We start from the raw sequence: 24,762 nt of genomic DNA on the forward strand, positions 1-24,762 counted from the left end.
TGTCAAAGTTAGTCCTTCAGGTTCACCTCTCAGTTTGGAAATCTTTTACAGGCATATTCACCCTATAGATTTATAGTGTAGTTCTGTGAGGAAAAGCTCTGAGGACCCTAAGATCTGAATTAGGGACAGGTATTTGCCCTCAGCTATAGCCCCTCAACTTTGAAGCCCTTTTACTTTATCCCAATAGCCACTAAGAATCAAGTCAACCCACCTCTGCCATGAGGTCCATTTTTTGAGCTCAGTGCTCAGTGAGAATGAGAAGTAACTGAATTTTTCATGTGTATATGGCATACTTAGGGCCCAATCCTATCCAATTTTCCAGTGCCGGTACAGCCATGCCAATGGGGTGTGCACTGCATCCTATGGTGGGAAGGCAGTCACAGAGGCCTCATCAAGGTATGGGAATATTTGCTCCCTTGCCTCAGGGCTGCACTGGTGCTGGAAAGCTGGAAAGGATTGGGTCCTTAGTATCCTGGCCTTAGCGTCTTCCTATCAGAGTGAAGCATTGGTAATTCTGCTCTGTTCCTGCAGCAGCTTTTATCACTTGTACCTGATATAGGGACAATATCTGCCCTCAAAATAGGGACAATATCTGCTCTCAAAAAAAGGTTTCCTGTTGCATCTCTGAATGCCACCTGCCCCCTTTGAACCAGGAGACCTACCCAAGAGAGCGACTAATGCATAAACTTGGATATTCTTTGTAGAATGTTATGTAGAACCCAATAAATAATAGATACTGTGGGGGGCACATCAAAAGGAAGCTGCTTTTACACACTCTAAAAATACACCCAGTATATATGACATGTGCCTCAGAAAAGGCCTATGGTAAGGCCACACCTGGAGTATTGTGTCCAGTTCTGGTCGCCGCATCTCAAAAAAGACATAGTGGAAATGGAAAAGGTGCAAAAGAGAGCGACTAAGATGATTATGGGGCTGGGGCACCTTCCTTATGAGGAAAGGCTACGGCTTTGGGCCTCTTCAGCCTAGAAAAGAGATGCCTGAGGAGGGACATGATTGAGACATACAAAATTATGCAGGGGATGGACAGAGTGGATAGGGAGATGCTCTTTACACTCTCACATAACACCAGAACCAGGGGACATCCACTAAAATTGAGTATTGGGAGAGTTAGAACAGACAAAAAAAAAATTTCTTTACTCAGCGTGTGGTTGATCTGTGGAACTCCTTGCCACAGGATGTGGTGCTGGCTTCTAGCCTGGACGCCTTTAAAAGGGGATTGGACAAGTTTCTGGAGGAAAAATCCATTACGGGGTACAAGCCATGATGTGTATGTGCAACCTCCTGATTTTAGAAATGGGCTAGGTCAGAAGGCCAGATGCAAGGGAGGGCACCAGGATGAGGTCTCTTGTTATCTGGTGTGCTCCCTGGGGCATTTGGCGGGCCGCTGTGAGATACAGGAAGCAGGACTAGATGGGCCTATGGCCTGATCCAGTGGGGCTGTTCTTATGTAAAAATTCAGGGGGAAAAAATGTGCTATGCCAGTCAAAAGCCTGGAAAACCTGGCTGCAGTAGAGCCTCTCACAAACTGTGTAGGAGCTCAATTCCTGCAAACTTCTTTCCATTCATACCCCCAGCTCCAGTTCTGTAAAAACTGCAGCATCCAGGGGAAAATGAAGGTCTTGCAGACACTATAGTGATCCATTTTAAGAATAAAGAAATAAATATACAACAATGTTTTATACTCCCATTACTTCAGTACTCTCACACCCCCAAAAATGCTAAGGAAGACCAGAACATCCTGAAAACTGTATGGTAGAATGGTCTGCTTTTGACCACATGAAGAAGGAAACCGTGCTGCTTTGCTCAAACAGAAGCGCCTGGGAAGAGTCTGGTTCGAATTGTATTTCAACTGCAAAAAGGGGGAGGACAGAGCTCCTAAAAGCCTCTTGAGACATCATGTTCTTCTGAGTCACCACAAGCAGTGACATTTCATGTTGAAATGCACGCAGCACTTTAGCTCATTCTCTGCCTTTTTTTTGAAGCTTTTCTGCCCTTGTTCAAACCCATTCAAATTTCAAGCAGCCATGACTTCACCGAGCCCGCTGGCTGCAAACCTGGTCACTGTGGGTTAGCATGGAAGTGAAATGTATGCCTCTCCCACACTGACACTGAACGCACAGAGGCTGACAGACTTAGTCCATCAGGAAGCATGGCCAGCAAGTGTGGCCCCACTCCCTGACCCCAGTTCTCTGGACACATGAGGGAACAGTTCCTATCTCTCAACCCACACACCCACTCTATAATATTATACCAGCCCAGTATTTCTCAAACTGTGGGTTGGGACCCACTAGGTGGGTCGCAAGCCAATGTCAAGTGGGTCCCCATTCCTTTCAATTTTTAATTTTTAATATATTAGTCTTGATGCTACCATGGTATGTGACTGCATTTGGGAAAAGTTACAGATCTGTACTTTTAGCAAGCTACTACATATATTCTTTTAACAATGGGAATTACTCCTGGGTAAGTGTGGGTAAGATTTCAGCCTAGGATTCTTAAAAATTTTCCAGTTTGACGATGTCACTTCCGGTCATGACATCACTTCTGGTGGGTCCTGACAGATTCTCATTCTAGAAAGTGCTACATGTGTGAGAACCACTGTACTAGCCTATCATCTAATGCAGTGGTGTCAAACATAATCCCACGGGTCAAATGCAGTCCCTAGAAGCAATTTATCTGCCCCCCCCCCATTATAATTGGGCTCTCTCATATCTTGAAAATATGGACAAGATTTGCACATTTTCCCTTCTGTCATTTGCCGCTAAAGAATTTCTGTGTGGAAACAAAGTGCTTATTTTGGGCCATCATCTGCTCGGTGATGTCACTTTCTGCTCAGTGATGTCACTTGCTGCTCAGTGATGTCACATCCAACCCTCAGCAGGCACCATGAATGTCCTCTGTACATTGGTCCTTTGGTCCTCTGTACATAATCAGTTGGACAAAAGATTTCAGTAAAGAAACCTGAAGTGATGTATATGGCTGCCGCTTAAGCATCAGTAGCTCTACCTCTTCAGCTGTTTCCTCTCTCAGAATGGAGGTTAGATACCACATTGCCCCTCTCCCCTGGGCTTCTCTATTGCTCTGCCCAGTGAGGCGTGAGAATCAAGCATCAAAATAAGGTAGAAGGATGCTGAAATGATAGAATGGGCTGCGCCACTTCAGACTTCGGGGGGGTGTCACTTTTTAATATCCCCCTATGATAAATAAGAGCTAGGCTAGAACTGCTCTCACCCTGACATTTCTATTTGGAGGTACTTTTAAAAAAAGTGGGATCATTTTAAAGTAGTGGCTTAACCTGCGGCTTGAAGTGGTATGGCCCATTCTACCCTTTTCCTTATGAAGGCCCAGCCTGAAGGGTGGGTTGATTGCATTCTGGGGTTTGTGGTCCTAGAAAGAGCTACTCCAGGGCTTGTTATCTATGTTAGTAATTCCCAAACCTTTTAGCACCTGGACCCACTTTTTAAAATGACACTCTCTCAGGACCCACCTGGGTTTACCAGACTTTAAAAAAGGAAACCTAGAAAGAAATACTATTTAATTTTATTTATTTATTTATAAATAATAATAACAAGAAAAAATATCCTCAAACATTTCTCTCCCTATATTTGCACATGCTTGCAAACTGCAGGAGCTGAGCTCTTATCTGATCTTTCCATCACCCTTTGGCAACCCAACAGAAATCAGGTTGTGACTCATCGGTGGGTCCCGACCCACAGTTTGGGAACCACTGCTCTATGTTGCTTATTTGTGTGGCTTGGAACGCTGAATCCAGTCCTTGAGAGGAAATGTGTACCTTTCAGAGTTGCTAAGAAGGAAGAACTTTACTTAATGCACGTTATATTATCACTTCTTCCTTTCCTTGCTCCCATTTTTTTTAATTGATCCTCAAATACCAATATCCACATTCATTCAAAATGCTACATCAGAGATAAAACAATGAGCAAAGCATATAATGAACATATTCTTCAGCACACTGAATTCAGAATAATATAATAAGGACTTAAATTAGATGTTTAAAATGCACAGCAGGGACTACTGTGCAGCTCTTAAAGTCTGGTGCCTTCACCTGGCAACCCAATTTCTGATTGGGTTAGGACTTCTGAAGGACTCCTGTAACAGTTTAATGACATTTAAGAAATTCAGCTCATGCTGCAGTCTACCTCATCACAGTATCTCATAAAAACTGGTGGGGTTCTGGCCCACCCCTGACCCCCGACTTACCTGGCAGCCAGCCGGGAGGGAGCGGTCAGTCCTTCGCAGGGCTCCCTCTTCCCTGGCTGGGTGGGCAGCTCTTGGTGTGGCCGGTGAGGCCGTGGCCTCCCCATCCTGGCCAGGGGTTCCCCCCATTGCTATGGGCTGCCACAGGAAGTACGCACGCTGGGCAAGCCAGGGATCACCACCCCCAGGCCCAGTTCAGCTGGCTACAAGGCTGCCACAGATGGCAGTTCCACAGGCCATCAGGGAAACTACAGGCCCCTAAGGAAGACTGGAGAGGAAGGAGAGCAACCCGTGGGGAGGCTGGGGAGCACTAAAGCATAGGAGGCCTGTGATGCAGGGCAGTTCTGGTGAGGCAGGAGGCCCTGCTGGAGCTGCCACTGCCTGCCTGGGAGCCAAAACCAGCCCACTGCCACCAGGGAGGAGGACCGGGAGGAGGTGAACCCCCCTCCCCCTGGCAACCTCTGAGGCCAACCTACCTGCTATTCCCCTGCACGCCATCAGGCAACACTTTTGGGACCCCATAAGAACATAGCTAACCTCTTGACTAAAATATGCAACTTGTTCCTAAAAACAGCCACAGTGTCAGAGGATTGGAGGATAGCAAATGTCACACCAATCTTTATAAAGGGAAGGAGGGGGGAACCTGGGAAACTACAGGCTGGTCAGTACATAAGAACATAAGAACAGCCCCACTGGATCAGGCCATAGGCCCATCTAGTCCAGCTTCCTGTATCTCACAGCGGCCCACCAAATGCCCCAGGGAGCACACCAGATAACAAGAGACCTCGTCCTGGTGCTCTCCCCTACATCTGGCATTCTGACTTAACCCATTCCTAAAATCAGGAGGTTGCACATACACATCATGGCTTGTACCCCATAATGGATTTTTCCTCCAGAAACTCGTCCAATCCCCTTTTAAAGGCGTCTAGGCTAGACGCCAGCACCACATCCTGTGGCAAGGAGTTCCACAGACTGACCACGCGCTGAGTAAAGAGCAGTCTAACGTCTACTCCAGGTAAGATGGTGGAATGTCTCATCAAAGACAGAAGAGAGCAACCAAAATGATTACTGTGTTGGGCACCTGCATTATGAGGAAAGGCTACAGCGTTTGGGGCTCTTCAGTCTAGAACAGGGGCGGGCAAACATTTTGGCTGGAGGGCCACATCATCTCTCTGACACTGTGTCAGGGGGCCAGAAAAAAAAAGAATTAACTTACATTTCAAAATTTGCATGCATTTTTATACGTGAATACATTAGAGGCTGAACTATATGAATGAATGACTTTTACTGAGCTTATTTATAATACACAAAAGCACTGGCGTAGCTAGAGGGGGGGCAGCGCACTAAGTTTTGCAGGGAGCCTCCCTGCAGCATGCAAATGGCTCCTCCCCTCCCCTTTGGAGCCATGTGGGCGGGGCAGGGGAAAGGAAGCAAGGAGGGGGAGGAGCCGCCTTGCACACTGCAGGGAGGCTTCCTGCAAAACTTAGTGCACCGCCCCCTCTAGCTACGCCAGTGCACATAAGGACTATAATACAGGCATGTAGAATCACATGAGAACTACAAACTGTTTGCCACATACCTCTTGCACAGGGAAAACATACAGACCAAGTCAGATACACAAGGAGACATAAGTCGTTCAGAGGCAGTGGGGAGGGGGATAAAATAATTCCCAGGGGAAAGCAGAAAACACAAGGAGGCTATTAACTCAGCCCGCAGCTTACATCTGGTGGTCACAACCAGTAGTCACAGGCCAGCGCAGGCTCCAACAGTCTCCAACAGGCCAGAAGCTCATTGGAGCCTGGGAGCTCCCTCGGGCAGGATTGGGGGACCCTGAGGGTCTAAAATGGCCCCCCGGGCCAGGGTTTGCCCACCCCGGTCTAGAAAAAAGGTGCCTGAGGGGGGACATGATTAAGACATACAGAATTATGCAGGTGATGGGTAGAGTAGCTAGAGAGATGCTCTTTACACTCTCACATAACACCAGAACCAGGGGACATCCACTAAAACTGAGTGTTGGGAGAGTTAGGACAAAAGAAAATATTTCTTTACTCAGTGTGTAGTTAGTCTGTGGAACTCCTTGCCACAGGAAGTGGTGATGGCATCTCGCCTAGATACCTTTAGGAGGGGATTGGACAAAGTTATGGAGGCAAAGTCCACCACGGGTTACAAGTCATGATGGGTATGTGCAAGTTCCTGATTTTAGAAGTAGGTTACCTTGGAATGCCAGGGGAGGGCACCAGGATGCAGGTTGTGTCTTGTTGTCTTGTGTGCTCCCTGAAGCATTTGGTTGGCCACTGTGAGATATAGGAAGCTGGACTAGATGGGCCTTTGACTTGATCCAGCGGGGCTCTTCTTAGGTTCTTATGGCCTCCTCTGGTTAAGGCCAAAGGCCCATCTATTCCAGCTTCCTGTATCCCACAGTGGCCCACCAGATGCATTGGGGAGCACACAAGACAACAAGAGACCTGCATCCAGTTGCCAGTCCCTTGCATCTGGCTTTCTGATGTAGCCTAAAACCAGGAGGATTCATATACTCAATTGTGGTATTGCCCTTGAACCCACAAAGGCAGCGTGAGGTTCGCTACCCAGAGAGCTACATCCCAATTTAACACTCTAAGGCAGGGGTGTCCAAAGTTCATGGCAGGAGGGCCACATCGTCTCTCTGACACTGCGTCGGGGGCCGGGGGGGAAGAATTAATTTACATTTAAAATTTGAATAAATTTACATATGTTTACATAAATGAATATGTTAAAGAAGTACTTATATGAATGAATGAAGGTCTTGCAATAGCTCAAGGCCTATAAAAGGCCTTGCACAAAGCAAGGCTGGCCTTTCCTTTGCTGCTGCTACTGCATCACAGCAGTGAAACAATAAGCAGTGGAGGGAGCCCTCATCCCACAGCTCACACGAGTGGTCAAACAGTCGCCCTCACGCTGAGAGCTGTTGCGTCGGGCCAGTGTGGGCTCCAACAAATCTCTGGAGGGCCAGAGACTCATTGGAGACTAGGGGCTCCCTGAGGGCCACATTGAGAGGCCTTGAGGGCCGCAAGTGGCCCCAGGGCCGGGGTTTGGGCACCCCTGCTCTAAGGGAAGGCCAGCTTGTTTATTGCTGGTACCAAAGCAAAGCAGCACGGAAGCCAGTTCCCTCAGATCATGCACAAGTGTAGCTAGACGCAGCTAGCTTTTTATACTCATTTCAACTCATAAGCGTGGCTAGCAAAGCTAAGGGGACACGGGTCCAGTAGCTTTCCACTTTCACTGCCCAGTCCCCTGCCTACTGGCCTACCCCTCCACTGTTTGCCACAGTGAGCTGGACTGTACTGGAGAGATAAAGAGACCACAGGCACTTTGACGTAGGTTGCCCTTGCTCTGAGGTGTTGCTGTTGCAGACTAACTCTTGAGACCCTGCCGTCTCTAGGACAAGACACTTGTCCTAGATGGGTGAGGGGTGGCTTGCAGCTTCTTGCTAACAAGCATCTTTAAGGCCAGAGTCAGAACTGATGTTAAAAATGGTGTTACTTTGGCCAGAGTTTAGTGAGAGCTCTTGGCTCACGGCATCAATGGCTTGTAACCTGTGATGGATGTTTCCTCCATAAATCTGTCCAATTCCTTTTTAAAGGCATCTGGGCCAAATGCCATCACCACATCCTGTGGCAAGGAGTTCCACAGATTAATTACAAATTAACATGGGCCCAGAGCCAAGGAGTCTCAGGGGGAAAGGAGCGAACACTTCCTTCCCCTGAGGAGACACCAGCAGTAGCCGCGGGGGTCCACAAGATCCTGGAGTTGCCCTTGGAGTTCTGGGCACTGCCATTTTTAGGATCAGGTTTCCTATTCCCTCACCTAAAAAACAACTGTGATTTTCCTTATGGAACTAATGTAAGAATTAAATGTTACCACTCACTAGCCATCTTTAACTGGAATACAGAAAGCCAAAGAACACACCCATTAAATTGAACTGCAACAACGCATAAACGTTTTGGATTTGCTAGCTGCCTTTTGGAAGCAGAACAGAGGTCTGCGAACCATTCCATAGCGGTCCTAGTGAAATCAATGTGCATTGTGAGATCAGTGCAGTCAAGTTTGCACACCTCTGCCAAGTAAACCATTAATCAAGCTGTAATTTTCTCCAACATTGCCACCTTGTGGTTTTTTGCAAGTGCAACACATTCAGCCCATGTCTTGACCTCTTGACTGAAATTTACAAGCATGCAACTTTCCACGGTTTCAATGCATAAAAATAAGAATTTTGCTTATACAACACTTCCTTTTTTAGTTTATTTCTTATTCCAACGCTTGTCTGAAGTTGACCCTAAAAACACCAAGGACAGTGTGGAACACACATCATGGATTGACACATTATTATGTGAATAGCCAAAGATGAAAGGTCTATGGCAGCCAGTTCATAACGGGTCTTCCAGTCATTTTCCCCTATATCCAATGTTAGATATAACCATCTAACAATGCAATGTTACATGCCTTGTGCAAAAAACCGATAATTGGATTTATGTCAGCAACAAAAACTAATTTAGCTTCTCCTGCAACTTTAAAATCTGTCTTCCCAGGAGCAGTCCTTCTGCTTAGGCAAATCCTCCATATTGACTGAATATTTGGAATTCCAGTCTCGTTCAAAAAGAGACTTCAGTTGTTCTTGCATCATTAGTTTCCTCTTTTGAGGATCTGAAGAAGATTGCTTGGCGATCAACCCCACACCTGCAGTGGTGCTGAAGTATTCTTCGGACCAGTTAGAAGTCCCTACAGACAATAGAAAATGCAGAGTGTGAACGCAGACATGTTGTTTTAATTTAACAAGTCACAAAAAAGGTCAAAGACAAAAATTACCCATTATACTAAACGGTGATTTGTAAGAGTTCTAACTTCACTTACAGCCCAATCCTATTCCCCAGTCCTGGGTGGCACCCAGTGGTACGACGGCATGAAATGGCCGCCATTGTGTCCTACGGGGCCAGGGCAGCCACTGGAGTTTCCTCAGGGTAAGGGAATGGTTTTTCTCTTACCCAGTGTTGAGCTTTGCAGTCAGCAATGTGTCTTCTCAGAGCTCTGCCTGGCATTTAGTGGGCGCAGAACCAAAGAGGCCCATGCTGGCCTTTCAGCCTTGGGAGAGGACCAGACTCTACCTCCATCCCTGTCTCCCACCTGGGTCCAATCCTCCCTTCGGTTCGCCCTCCTTCTGCCCAGTTCCACCCATCTCTGCCTGTCCTCCACCCTGTAAAGCCACACCGGGGAACAGCAGCTGGCGCAATACCAGTCAGAGCTCTCACAGCATGTCTTCGGGTGCTGAGGCCCAGCACCAACTGATGTTGGCATCTGTGCTGGCACTGCGACTTTACTGCCAGCGGTGACATATCTTATGGCATGGCACGAAAGTGGTTGCTAGGATAGCATGCCAGCCACCGTCACAACCCTGGCGTAGGATCAGGCCCTTAACTGAAGTGAGCTTTCTAAGCAAGCCTACTTGAAGCACCACTGTAGAGTCCAGTGGGGGGGGAGGACAAGACATATATGTGTGTGATGGCCTATATATTATGTTAAATTAGTAGCTTGGCCTTCTCTTTAAACCATCTGAAGCTTGGCTAGTGTCTTTGGCAGTGTAAGGATCTCTGTGGAAACCTTCTCTCTCTCCTTTTCCCATCTATTGGTGCCAGAGAATGACCAGAGGACACACTTATTGGGGACCCTCGAGAGACAGAAATCAGTTACGGGGCAGCAGTAAGAAATGAAAACCAGCATGCAGAAACTCTTTAGCACAGGCCTCATTCTTTCTCAGCCAGAGTGCTTACCAATGTAGGCTGCCTTGTCAGTCACCACATATTTACTGTGACTCACTCTTGCAAATGGGATGTTTGTGTGATTTCCAATTGGAACAATGAAGAGTCTCTGGCAGGAAGTAAATATAAAACATGGCTAGAGTGAGCAGAAATTAAACACAGATGATTTCATGGATAACATGCTGACTACATTACCAGATAATTTAGAATACAATTGTTTTTGGCAAAGGTATGCTACACAACATTTTAAAATGGCTTGGTCTTTTCTGTTACACATAAATCTCCCTCCTCCTCCCAAACCTTCTCCTCTTCCTCTTCCTCCTCCTCCTACTACTACTACCTTAGCATTTAAATCATGTCTTTTAAGTGTGTAAAGGGCTTTGCAGGGCTTTTGCTTGCATGGAAGCTTCTCTCTGGGGCTTAGAGCAGCTTAGAAGGGAGGTGTTTTTGTTGGAATCATGACACAAGTAGGAAAGGGTTAAATGCACCATTCCTTTATCTTGTATCTCTAGCAGATAAGCAGGGGGACACTTAAAGAAGCCTACAATCCACAAGCACAAGTTCGTTTTACCACTTCTATTGTGATGTTGGCCCGTGGGTCATTGAGGACACTCAGTGACTCCAGGTAGCGAAACATGGAAGGATCAGTATGGATCCAGCAGCTGGCCAAAAGCCGTACGCGTATCTTACGACTCAACAGCGCGCTTCTCAGAGCATTGTCGATGGGTGGCCAGTATCTGCCAAAGAAAGATTTTTGCAAGAAACATTGAACCATGCGAACTTTGCACGCACAATCACCACTCCTCCCTGCCTTCCCACGCCACCTGAATCAGCAATAGCGGAGCTATAGGATGGGCGGCGCAGTAAGTATTGCAGCACCGCAATGCACTGTGTAACCAGCCCCTCCCACTCGCCATCAGAGCCATTCTGGACAGCAACAGCAACGCAGATGTCATTGCTGTCCAGAATGGCTCCAATGGTGAGTGGAAGGGGCTGCTTACATGGCATATTGCGGCACTTGCAGTACTCACTGGACCGCCCACCCTGTAGCTACACTACCATAAATCCGAGAGGGTGAATGGCCCTCATTAGGAGGAGGTAATTTAGGAGGAGCCATAGCTCACTAGTAGAGAACATGCCACGTCCCTAGGTTCAATCCCCAGACTTCTTAGTTAAAAAGAATCTCAAGTTGTAGCTTTGAAGGAAAAGTTCTGCCTGTCATTGAAAAGCTGTTGTTCATCAGAGCAGACAATACTGGACTAGATGGACCAAAGGCTGTTTCATAAATGTTCAGAGAGTACTGTTTTGCTGGATGGTATTATTAATATTACTTCAAAGGCCATATTGGGGTCTCTCTGAACTTCCTTCCCAGGTTAACAGGCAACTCTCAAATTCAGGGTTGCCCTTAAAACCAACCAGGAGTACAACATGGATATGTGGGGATGCCATTTCCCCCCCCCCCCAATTCTGCAAAATGATGTTTACGTAAGGAGCATTATGGGGACAAATGGCACCTGCAATCTGATGGCCACTGAGAGGAGCAAAAGCAAGCTGCTGGCATCATTGCTACCCAGACAACCCCCACACACGCGCACACAAAGCTTCAGGGGGTTCACTCATGGAGGATGTGGGCCCCTTTAACGTGGAGGCAACCCAAGTGTAACACCAGTGTACCCGCAGCAAACACAATTGCTATGTAAACGGACAGGGATAAGAACGGAAAGGAATTGGGGGCAGAAGTCAGCAGCTTCAACAGAAAGAAGATAAGTGTAGCATTTCCATGTACTTTCTCACATAATCACTTAAAACAGTGATCAAGCAAGAACAATAGAGGAGGGCTAGCTCCAGACACTTCCCTTTCCATGTCAACACAATGTCCTCTAGAGCATTAAATGAGACATTTCCCTGATATACCAGTTTCGTTTTTGTTTTATGTAGAAGAGACCTTTTTCTGTATACAGAGAAACATCCCACCACAGTGCCTCCCCCTACATGCTGTGTGTAGTCCAGATTCAGGTTTACCACCTCAATGAGAACCAGAAGCACATAATTCAGGTTTGGCAATAGGGGGTGGAGAGAAATAGCCAACAAAATCAGCAGATATTGTGCTAAAAATACAACAGGGTGCAAATGTTCAATTTTAACCTGATACCTCGGTGGACGTCTGAAGCGGCTGGTAGGAAAGTACTCCATAACGGAGACATAAACAAATTCTTCTGCATCACAGATAACATCAAGGATAGCTAGAAGGTCATAGGTGCGCCCCCCTGGACAAAACGAAGAAGGAGATGCCTAGGGCAGAGGAGAAAGCATCTATTTACCCCCCTGTTTATTCAGTAAGATGTGTGCCTAGCAAATATACCTAGCGTTAGGACCAACGCTTGAGCCAAATAGCACCTTCTGGATGAGAGTAATTTTCATCAAGACTGTAGCACAGCACAAAGTGTTAAACTTCTCCCTGCATACTGTGGCTCCAATCGTGACCAGTCCCCCTCCCTACCACAGTCGCTATTTCGAGTGAAGGGAAAAAAACCATGCGGGGTGCATCAGCTGCACCACATAGTTTGGCCCAGAGCCCTACTGAACTCATTGAGAGTAATATCTGGCGCTGCTCATCTACTTACAGAAAAATAGGCTTTGGTGGAGGTTCCATTGAACTGCACTTCCAAAGGATTTTGCCTGTTAATGGCAGTAGAATAATTGCCTGGCCATGGAGATGGGATGGTGGCATTCGGTTTCCCGACATCCCAGTATGTTTTGAAGGTTTTCCAGAGATCATCAGCTAAACAGCTGCAATTGTGGATCACAACCCCAACTTCTTTCACCTGCAGATAAGAAGAAGCTAGAGATCAATATACCTGTTGTCATTTACACCCAAGAGGTATTCTTCATCTTATTCTATTTACAGATGTGTCCCTCCCTGGCCTATATGGCTATCAGGTTTGAATGAAAGCATATATAGAAACATGTAAAAAGAAAATGCTCCTTTACAAGTTCTATGGAGCTGAGCAACTCAGGGTGCGATCCTAACTATAGCTGTGCCAGTGGGGCATGTGCTGCATCCTCCAGTTGGGGGGGGGGCAGTCAAGGAGGCCTCCTTAAGGTAAGGCAATGTTTGTTCCCTTACGTTGGAGTTGCATTGCCCTTACCTCGGTGCTGGAAAGCTGTTTAGGATTGCACCCTCAATGATCCAGTTCAGAAGTAACACTGACCATGGTGTGACATTCTGGCTTGTTAACAAGCTATGGTTTGAACAAACCACAGTTTGCTGAGTTTGGATCCAACAACAAACTGTAGTTTGTTCTAAACCAGGGGTGCCCAAACCCCAGCCCTGGGGCCACTTGCAGACCTCAAAGACTCTCAATCTGGCCCTCAGGGAACTTCCAGTCTCTAATGAGCCTCTGGCCCTCCAGAGACTTGCTGGAGCCTGCGCTGGCCTGATGCAACTACTCTCAGCGTGACGGACAACTGTTTGAACTCTCATGGGAGCTGTGGGACGAGGGCTCCCTCCACTGCTTGCTGTTTCACATCTGTGATGCAGCAGTGGCAGCAAAGGAAAGGCTGGTTTTGCTTTGTGCAAGGCCTTTTATAGGCCATGAGCTATTGTAAGACCTTCATTCATTCATATAAGTTCCATCTCTAATGTATTTATTTATGTAAATTTATTCAAATTTGAAATGTAAATTAATCTTTTTTTTCCCAGCCCGACACAGTGTCAGAGAGATGATATGGCCCTCCTGCCAAAAAGTTTGAACACCCCTGTTCTAAACCACGAAAGAGAAGCTTTACATCATCTCTTTACATTGGGGAGACCAAAGCATGCATTTCCCAGAGTCCTCTGCAGATGTGAAGTGTTTTCTCAGCAGGCAAGTCAAGGTGGAAAGAATTCCCTCTAGAAAGAAAGCTTGAAAATCACAGACATAGAACAAGAGCTTGAATAGTTTGGGTTCCAACTTATTTGCTTCTTAAGCCATGGATTCTTTGTTTAAATATTTGCACATCCACCCAACACCATCAGCAGTCTTTACGGTGTTTCTCTTAGGACTCTTCAAGACAAAATAAGACAGACTGGAGAACATTATGTCATTTTAGTTGAGTCTTAATCGCTCAGCTTTATATCTTCGGATCTCACACCTGTGTTAAAGCCCTCCAGTCCACATTTGCACTGCCAAGAAAGACATGTTTCCGGTCTACAATCCAGAATTTGGTATGCAGGACACCGTGGGTCAGTTGTCCAAAATTTATCCTTCTTATATGAGCCCCTGTGGACAAGAACAGAAGTCAGACAACTGCTTTGCTGTGCACTCAAGATCTAACATATTTTCACCCTCCTGGATGTTTCTCCATGCGTTGAAAGGCCTTGTTTTGTGTGGCCGCCTGCAGTACTTCTTACTAAGGCTGCCAACCCACAAAGATTCTCTGGGATTCTCCCAGAATCAGCAATACTCTTTCAGGTACCAATGAATAAACAAATGATTACCTTTCCCCTCCAGGATCTCAAGGTCAGTTGAATTGTTAACTGGAGCTGGCATGCTTGTTGAGATAAACACTGAGATGTTTTCCTGGAGAAGGCTTTCAAACTTCTTTAAAATATCTTCACCCTTGAGGAAGCCAATGATTTATTTTGATTGCACGAGGACTAAGACAACAAACTCTGCACATGTTCCTCCACCCATGTCCCATCTTCAAACATGGTAGCTGGAACCATCTATTGATTTATTTTATTATGTAAACAACCTTGTGAACAACTCTTGTTGAAAAGCAGTGTACAGTAGACCCGCAGTATCTGCAGCTCCGACATCCACGAATTTTACTCGCCGTGGATACTGGTGTCCACCTGTAAAGCTCTTTAAAAACAAAAAAGTGTGTCTACCTTCACACAGTCAACTTGCACGGTTTCCCAGCCTCGATGTATTCTGGGGCAATGCTGGGTGGAGAAAGGAACCTCCATGCATCCTGGATGTGAGTCTTCCACTGCTAAAAAAGCTCCAGAGGCTAGGAAACAGAGTGGTTTGACTGCACAAAGGTAGGGAACATGGTTTTGGCATGCTTTTTTTTAAAGGAGCTTTAAAAGTGGACCTTGGTAATCTCGGTATCCATGAACCAAGATCCCACTTGCATAAGTATTCTTAATGATAATCATTATACCCTCTGATATGAGAGAAGCACTATTTGCTCTCATTCTGTTTCCACATCCTGTAAAGGGCTGAAGAGAACAGGCACTGGAAGAGAAAGTTCTTCCTTTAAATTAAAAAACCGGTACTCCCAATTTGTTACAATGCTTCCACCCAGTTGGAAGCTCCCCTTCGCCTTGCAGCTCCCAGCACCCAATTCCATTCCTGAGGATTCCCTCCCACCCCATGCACAGGATTGGTTTTTCAAGGGCTTAATGGGTTTTGGGGAAAGATGATTCCTCGTGGGAACTTCCTTGTAAGAACTTCCTTCTGTGTGTGGCAGTTAGAATCCCACCCAGAGTTTCTCCTGACATGGCCTGCTTGGCTAGTTTATCTCTTTCTGATCATTTTAAATTAAAATCCAATGTAGAGCCAAAGATACACACCATCAGGATCATGATGCTTGCACAGCAATACAGTGAGAACAAGTTGGTGTAGTATCGGCTTTTCAGAATAGATGCAGAGACAGCCAGACTCACAAATCCCACTGAGCATGAAGCTCACTGGGTATGATTGTACCAGTCACTCTCTCAGCCTAATTTATCTCCCAGGGTGGGCTATGTGAAATAACATGTGCTACTCCTTTGAGGAAGGGTGAGGTGATGAGGTACAGGCTTGTTTTTTAATAGAGGGTTGAAGAAGTTACAGCTGACACCGCAGCACTGGTCTGGTGGAACTCAGAGAAGTCAATGATATCATAAGAACATAAGAAGTGCTCCCTGGATCAGGCCAAAGGCCCATCTAGTCTAGCTTCCTGGATCTCACAGTGGCCCACCAGATGCCTCAGGGAGCACACACCAGGAGACCTGCATCCTGGTCCAACTGGCATTCTGAGGCATTCTTCTAAAACCAGGAGGTTGCACATACCTATCCCGGTTTGTAACCTGTGATGGACTTTTCCTCCAGAAATTTGTCCAATCCCCTTTAAAGGCACCCAGGCCAGATGCCATCCCCACATCCTGTGGCAAGGAGTTCCATAAACTAATTATATCATTTGCTGACACCGATTTTCTTAGATTGGAGCCCACCACTTTCACCGCCACCACCGGCTACTGGTAATCAAAACAAGGCAAAACACCCTCTTGTCTCACCTGTTTAGATGACGTATCATTTACACCAATATCTTTCCCGGTGAGAGTCCAGTAGTAAGAAGCCACGTGGACACTTTCCTGGGCCATATTCAACAACTCCATCCATGCCTGATATAAGGATTTCACTGCAATGCTGTTTGGTCCATACGGCATGTCGTGAGGAAGGCTTTCCACAAGCTGGAACCTGCAACAGTAACCATGTATCATGAAGATGGAAACTCTGACTAGAAAAGAGAGAGGGTATTAAGGACCACTCCCTGACTTAAGTTGGGTCCCAGAATGAAGTAGGACACTGCACAGGCTCAGAGGTCCAAGGGAGCTTAGCCTGGGTTGCTCGGCACTACCATGGGGCGGGGAGGGGGGAAGCAGAATAAGGCAAAATTGTAGGCCATGCTTGAAGTTGCACATATGTATTTCCCTGTATCCATATGAGATGTCCGGTTCCTGCAAGGCTCACTGGTGCCAAGTCCTGGACCTCAGGGACTCCATCACACCTAAGACTTGCTTCTCACTCTGCTCAGCCCACCCTGAAGCACCTCTTGCTATTGACAGCTGATGTTGCTGCTACTGGAAGAGGAGGAGCAGCAGCAGTCCCAATACTTGTGAGCTGTTAGGTACTATCTACCTAACTGCTCAACAGAGCTCTAGACTACAAACACAATCACCACAGCACTTGAGCTCTTTTAAAAAACACACACATACGCATTGCTATTTACTATGTTAGTTTGAGTTCATCCGGCCTCCTTTATTCCCCTAAACCAGTGATTCTCAAACTGTGTATCACAGTGCCCTTGGGCACTGTGGTGAACTCACAAGGGCACCACAGTTTGCCAGCGGCAGCCTCTTCTTCCTGGCTCTCCCAGGAGCCATTTTGGACCACGTATGATTTTGTGTGATACAAGATGGTGATGCCTGGGATTGCCAAGAAGAAGTCGCAGTGAAAGAAGGGTGCCATGACCATGGTATGTTTGGGAACTGCTGCTCTAAACCATTGATTAATAGGAACATAAGAACAGCCCCACTGGATCAGGCCATAGGCCCATCTAGTCCAGCTTACTGTATCTCACAGTGGCCCGCCAAATGCCCAAGGGAGCACACCAGATAACAAGAGACTGTTACCAAAAAGGGCTGTTTTGTTTAGGGGAATTAGTATATTAGCCTTTTTGGAAACTTTTAGGATCTCAGGCTGGATAACAAGACAGCGTAAAGCAAAGAGATCCCTTGTCTAGCTTAAAGAGCAGACTGGGAGAAAGGTAACTTTCAATCAAAGGTTTATATTTTTATTGCAAAACACACAAAGGTAAACATAATACACATTTCTTGGTGCTAGTACTTGAAAAATGTACCTAGTTTTTATGGTGGTTGCATGTGCTATGTGTTTGGTGCATCCAAAAAGGAGTTCAGAAACAGATAGGTTGTAGGGAAGGATTTTAGGGGTTCCTTAATCTGCTAAATCCAGTTTGCTGACTAAAGATGGGGAAGAAGGGAGGAATAGACAAGGAAGAAGGGAAAGAGTTATAGACTCAAGATATATTTACCTGTCCCAGGGAGCAGTAGGGAAGGGGAGAGTTCCGTGTAGGACCACTCCCTCAGGAGGGCAGTCAGAGAGAGAGAGAGAGAGAGAGAGAGCATGTGCTCTGAGTTCTCTCTTAAAAGGGTTGTGTCTGACCTGGAAGCTGACGTAGAATGACCGGAAGTATCCCAGAGCTGTGCACATGCTCAGTATACACAGTAGGACACGTGCAGCATGCAAGAACATGAAGACTGGGTATAAGCCATGACTGGGGAAGGGAGGCAGTTTGCATAAGGAGTTTCCTCTAGAGGTGCACGCTTGTTTTGCATAATCAGGAGACATTCCTTGACTGGAGGAGGCGATGTAATCACCTTGAGCTTTGCAAACTTGTGACTTCTACTGGGGGGGGGGGGGAAGGGTGTATCCTGAGGTTTTTGAGGTTTGACCTGCATGAGTTTTTCCATAATACATACAAAATCACAACTTGGAAGGGAAAAGGAGATTTTCACGTAACAAGACCTGCAACCTGGTGCCCTCCATTGGCATTCTGACATAGCCCATTTCTAAAATCAGGAGGTTGCACATACACATCATGGCTTGTAACCCGTAATGGATTTTTCCTCCAGAAACTTGTCCAATCCTCTTTTAAAGGCGTCCAGGCCAGACGCCATCACCACATCCTGTGGCAAGGAGTTGCACAGACCAACCACACGCTGAGTAAAGAAATATTTTCTTGTATCTGTCCTAACTCTCCCAACACTCAATTTTAGTGGATGTCCCCTGGTTCTGGTGTTATGTGAGAGTGTAAAGAGCATGTCTCTATCCACTTTATCCTTCCCATGCATAATTTTGTATGTCTCAATCATATCCCCCCTCAGGCGTCTCCTTTCTAGACTGAAGAGGCCCAAACGCCGTAGCCTTTACTCATAAGGAAGGTGCCCCAGCCCAGTAATCATCTTAGTCACTCTCTTTTGCACCTTTCCCATTTCCACTATGTCCTTTTTGAGATGTGGCGACCAGAACTGGACACAATACTCCAGGTGTGGCTTTACCATCAATTTGTACAACGGTATTATAATATTAGCTGTTTTGTTCTCAATAACAAAATAATCATTTATTTATTTATAGACTCTGAGACCCTTGGGGTCAGGACTATTAACATTTAGAAAATGTGGATTTAGGAGGTCATTGCAGGTTTATCTCCTTGAGATTAGGAGCTAATTCTGCATTCCCACACATATTTAGGGCCAAACTGCATATGATTTTAATCAGATCTGAATATGCTCTAATTTTTCTTGGTAAATAGCAGATAGCTCAAACCCCAGCAAAATTGGGACCATCTGGGGGGATTGGGTTAAAGCACCTCCTACCCCACAGCAAATCCATTTTCTATTTACCAAAGAAGACTAAAGACATCAGAACCAGTGACACACATAGTATCATGTATCGGTTGGCCTTTATAGGGGGTAAATCCTACTGAACCCAATGAACTTACTTGTGAGTAAATATGCAAAGATTGGATTACATGGCTATGATCCTTGGCTCAACTAGGTTACATGCCATTGGTCATTGGCATTTAAGTGTCACCAGATGGTAGCGAAAATGATCACAAGCTCCATCTTTCTAAAATGTGTAATTTGAGTTAGAAACAGTTCTTCCAGTTTAGTAAAGCATTATTTTTAGAAGCATGCTGCTTTTACTGCATGGAACCAATTCATAATTCATCTTGCAGCTGTGTCCTAAATCAGGCAATTAATGAGTGTATTTTGTTAATAAGTACAAGCACTACTTTACAACCACTACTTTACAACCACTACTTTAGATCATTAGAAAAGGTATTGAGGACAAAACGGCTAGTATTATAATGCCATTGTACAAATCGATGGTAAGGCCATACCTGAAGTATTGCATCCAATTCTGGTCGCCGCACCTCAAAAAAGACATAGTGGAAATGGAAAAGGTGCAAAAGAGAGCGACTTTTAAGATGGTTACTGGGCTGGGGCACCTTCCTTATGAGGAAAGACTACGGTGTTTGGGCCTCTTCAGCCTAGAAAAGAGATGCCTGAGGGGGGACATGATTGAGACATACAAAATTATGCATGGGAAGGATAAAGTGGATAGAGAGATGCTCTTTACACTCTCACATAACATCAGAACCAGGGGACATCCACTAAAATTGAGTGTTGGGAGAGTTAGGACAGACAAAAGAAAATATTTCTTTACTCAGCGTGTGGTCGGTCTGTGGAACCCCTTGCCGCAGATTGTGGTGACATCCTGGCCTGGATGCCTTTAAAAGGGGAATGGACAAGTTTCTGGAGGAAAAATCCATTATGGGTTACAAGCCATGATGTGTATGTGCAACCTCCTGATTTTAGAAATGGGCTATGTCAGAATGCCAATGCAAGGGAGGGCACCAGCATGCAGGTCTCTTGTTGTCTTGTGTGCTCCTTGGGGTATTTGGTGGGCCACTGTGAGATACAGGAAGCTGGACTAGATGGGCCTATGGCCTGATCCAGCATGGCTGTTCTTATGTTCTTAACCACATCTCCCATAAAATGCAGAGATACACACACCAGCAGAGTCAAGAGGTATATATCCATCTGTCAGTTTTCCAGCTGCAAGCCAATTCATTGTCTCCATGGAGGCAAACAGGATCAGAAAATAAGTTACAAATAAATTGTCTGTAACAGTGATTTCCAACTTTTACACGAAGGTAAGGGAACCACTAATTACCTGCAGAGTCGGTACAGTTGCCCTGGGGGGGTCACAACCCCCAGGTTGGGAACCACTGGTCTATTCTAACATTTATCAGCCTTATTCTCAGTTTATTATTGAAGTGATATAAATTATTTCACAATTCATCCCCTACTAATCTGCTAGCCCAGTAATGATCAGCTAATGACCACTCAATGGTACAAAAAAAGCTAACTAATCATCTCAGCAATTTTATTTAGAGCTTTACCCAAGCCATGGAAGAACAGAATGACCATCAGGAAGAACCTGTGCAGACCACAAACTCCTCAATATACAAAAGTCTTCTGCAGTATAAGATAAATAAGATAAATACTTTCTTGTCATTGTACAAGGTACAACGAAATTTCAATGTACTCCAAGCCACAGACATGCAACATTTATACAACAACCATACAACACATTTAAAAATAATAATATGCCAATACACTCATGCCTCAAATTATTTACAGGACTTACGTGCAAGACTCATGACATCTAAGGTTGCTGTCCATCTTGATCATTCTGTCTCTCACAGTTTTGGGGTTATCATTCTCTTGTGGGCAGCAGCTGAGAACCATGCCTTGGTCATCTGGAAAGATGACGGTGGAGGGGTTCATGAGGTGGATTATTATCACAACCAGAAGCCAAGTGACTGAAACCAGCCCAAAAACCTGGAACAAAATTTTTTTTTACATTAAATGCAGTATTTCGTCCTGATGGCTTTTATCTAAATTGACAGTGAAAACTATGGGCTCCTGGAAAAGGAGAAAGCTGAGAACACTTCTGGTAAATGCTTCTGAAACATTACCCCAGTAATTTTACAACAATCCTGTATGGTAGGCCAGTATTTATCATAGTATTTCTTTCCCACCCTTTAGGTTTAAAAACCACTCAAGTGGCTTACAAATATTTTTTAAAAACCAGCAAAATGAAATCCATCTCAGCAACATAGCAATGGGGCTGTTTGGACAATACTCCCATCAGCCAACTGGCCCCACATGATGCCTGTCCAGGATACGTGCACATCCTGACCCCTTACTTCTGAAGAGCTAAAGGCACTTTCCATCACATGGGGACTCAAGGTCAGGGTCAGCCTATGGCAGTCCAACAGGCAGCAGCGTAGTTGGAAGGTGTGCCTCCCAGGGGCATACCTTCCAGAGCCACCCTCTGGCCTGGGCTGCCCCCACGTCCCCTGCAAATGTGACTGCACACGGCCTCCCTGGGCCTCAGAAGGCCTTCAAAACCAAAGGCTTTTGCAGAAAAACCAGAAGTGACATTCTAAGGCAGGGGTGCTCACACTTTTTTGGCTCGAGAGCTACTTTGAAACCCAGCTAGGCCCGGAGATCTACCAGAGTTTTTTTTACAATGTTCGCGCCATCATAACATATCACATTTATGTGTACAATGTATGTTGGTGTACCTTGAGCCCCACTGAGTATAACAGGACTTACTCCTGAGTAGACATGCCTAGGATTAGGCTGTGAGGTTGCAATCCTAGCCACACTTACCTGGGAGTAAGCCCCATTGAGTACAATGGGCCTTACTCCCAGTGTTTCCTCCCAGAGGCACCTGAAGGGGGGGGGTCGGCACTCCGCGATCTACTCATTTTGCCTCGCGATCTACCGGTAGATCGCGATCCACCTATTGAGCACCCCTGTTCTAAGGCCTTCCAAAGGTCTTAGAAGGCTTCAGAACATCCTCCAGACATGACTGGAGCGCAGCTCCGGTCATGTTCTGAGGGGGTAAGAAAGGAGGACAGGACCCAGGCAACTGTGGCCACTGGTCAGGGTGTCATTGCTGCCCCCCCCGGAAGAGTGTCACCCAGGGTCCTGTGAGCCCTGTGACCCCCCTCAGCTACAGTACTGCCAATAAGTCCAAGACTGAGATTTGTGCTCCAGCAGAGATTTAAGGCAGAATTTCCATTTCACAGCTTCTGCTCTTAACCACTATGTTGCACCAGTTCAAAGTGACCTCCAGTAATGTCAAGCCAGCCCATGCACATGTTGATTCTCTGCTTCTTTAAATGTTGATTAAAATGTTGATTCTCTGCTTCTTTGGTATTATGTAGTTTACTGGAACAGATTTAAAATTTTGGTTCTGTTCCCCTCAAACTGCACCTTAAAGGAAGGACCCCCATGGATTGGGCCCCCTACAACTGTCCTTTGTCAAGGAACAAAAGCTCTTGGTACCAATGCAGCTTTTTGCTCTTGACAAATAGCAGCTGCTGGGAGGGGGTTAGGGTTATCCCCTTCTCCGTCCTATAGTCCTGAAGGGAGAAAAAAAGCATGCAAACATGGGAAGTCTAAACGTGCATTTTTTTATAATGTATTGTTTGAACCTAAGAATGATTTTGCACGCAAATGTACACATGCAACAGTCTGGCAAAAATCGGTCCTTATATTTATAGGCAATTTTGAAAGGCAGAAAACTGAGCCATGTCTTATTTCAATCACTCAAGCAAAAATAGTTTCATTTATACAAAAGGGAAACTTTGGAAACCATCAGTCCGTATCAAGTAGCAGGTGGATGGGAGGGACTTCCCCTTTATGCTTTCATCATGGTCTAGCTAGCCACAGTATAATGAAGTTTCTCTCATGACATGAAGACAAGCATGTTTAAAGTCCACCCATTCTGAAGGAGCAGCCAGTTGGGCAACAAGGTGTGTGTGGGGGGGGTCAAGGTTTGTGAGGGCGGGCAAGCAATTGATTGATTGATTGATTGATTGATTGATTGATTGATTGATGATGGAATATTAGGGCTTGAGCTGGGTTGCTCAGACTCTTTCCTGAACCTGCCATGGGCAACCTGTATAAAAATCACGGTAGCACTTCAAGTGGTGTTCTTTTACTACTGACCTACAGTTTCATGTTGGATAGTGACAGGATTGAGCCATGAACAATAGTCACAATGGCACAAGGAGACAAATGCTGCCCTTATAAGGTCGTACACCCAGACAGGAAGTCTATTTAGGCAAACTCCTTGTTTAGGAAGGCCCAATGGCATCCTATGTGGACAGAACTTCTAGTCCCTCCGTACAGCAACCTGGTAGATCAGTGATTTTCACATTTTTCTTTTCATTGCACACTGACCTCTATGGTCTTCACTCCTTGTGATGTCAATTCTGGCTTCTTGGAGTCTCCTCTAAGTTCTGTGGCTCTCTTTTTAAGACAACTGTCTGTAGTAATGGTGCCGGTGAAGGAGGGACAGACAATTTGTTACAACAGACAATTGTCCTAAAAACAGAGCCACAGAACCCAGAAGAGTTTTTCAGCCATTTTCAACTGCTCTGCACCAAACTCATGCGGGACACCTGTGGACCTTTCATGGCACACCAATATGCCCACAGTACACCGGATGAAAATAGCTGTGGTTGATCATCATAAGGAGCAGGTATGCACCAAACTTGAGTTCCTTCTTCTAATCCCAAATGTTTATTTCATTACTTACCAGTGCAATGCCTTTTTGCTCATTTTGATGCAGATAGAAGGGTCTATGTTGTCTCCTTGTCTTTAACAAAGTCCTTTTCATGTTCTATAAAACAGAAACATGCAGCCACAAAGTGAAAGAATGGACTATTCATAATCTCTCAGTAAATATCAATCCTATTGATGCTGACAGGTATGTATTCATGGGTATATCATCCATTCACATGGAGCATAGGTCATGTAGCTATTGGACATCACCGTTGTTCTGCATGAACTGAGAGAACACACTAATGCTCCCCTGGTGCAAATAAAGTCTGTCCACAGTTCCTGATCTTCTCATTGAGGAATTTCCCTCACCTTGAGCTTCTGAAACTCACATATAGTATATATACTATAGTTTGAAAACCACTTCTGTAGGCCTCATAGATGAACATCTGATCTGGAAAAATAAATGGCCTTTCTAAAATAGGTTCTCTGCAGCTTTTTGCTTGAAGGTAGCCAAAATTAATTTGTGGTAAAAACACAGATTATGGGTAGATACGTTGCTGTTGTTTTCCCTGACACAATTATGTGTGACAACAATGTGATAATTCATGACAGCAGCTACATAGGTTCAGTTTGAGAACAAAAGATCATGATAATGTACTCCAGGGATGGGAATTCAACTCAGGATAACTCCACTCAAATTGCTCAAACACGTTTTTGAATGACTTGTGTCAACTCGAGTCATGGGCGAAACTTACCCAAACTCAACTCGCAACTCAGGGACAGTGACTCTAAAAATGAATCCGGATTTGAAAT

At 45.5% G+C, this 24,762-nt stretch overlaps 1 protein-coding gene across 1 annotated transcript; it reads right to left on the reverse strand.

Moving 5' to 3' along the window:
* Nucleotides 1-8,697: 8,697 nt before the first annotated feature.
* PLD4 (phospholipase D family member 4) lies at nt 8,698-24,064 on the reverse strand. Its single transcript, XM_066624218.1, has 10 exons — nt 23,988-24,064; nt 21,014-21,217; nt 16,291-16,474; nt 14,506-14,626; nt 14,160-14,287; nt 12,650-12,850; nt 12,178-12,317; nt 10,597-10,762; nt 10,038-10,134; nt 8,698-8,991 (listed from the first exon to the last, which is right to left on the reverse strand). Exons 1-10 carry the CDS (start codon nt 24,062-24,064, stop codon nt 8,783-8,785), a joined length of 1,527 nt encoding a protein of 508 aa, XP_066480315.1. The 3' UTR covers nt 8,698-8,782.
* Nucleotides 24,065-24,762: the final 698 nt, after the last annotated feature.

Source organism: Tiliqua scincoides, chromosome 1 (genome assembly GCF_035046505.1).
Source record: "Tiliqua scincoides isolate rTilSci1 chromosome 1, rTilSci1.hap2, whole genome shotgun sequence".
Lineage (NCBI taxonomy): Eukaryota > Metazoa > Chordata > Lepidosauria > Squamata > Scincidae > Tiliqua > Tiliqua scincoides.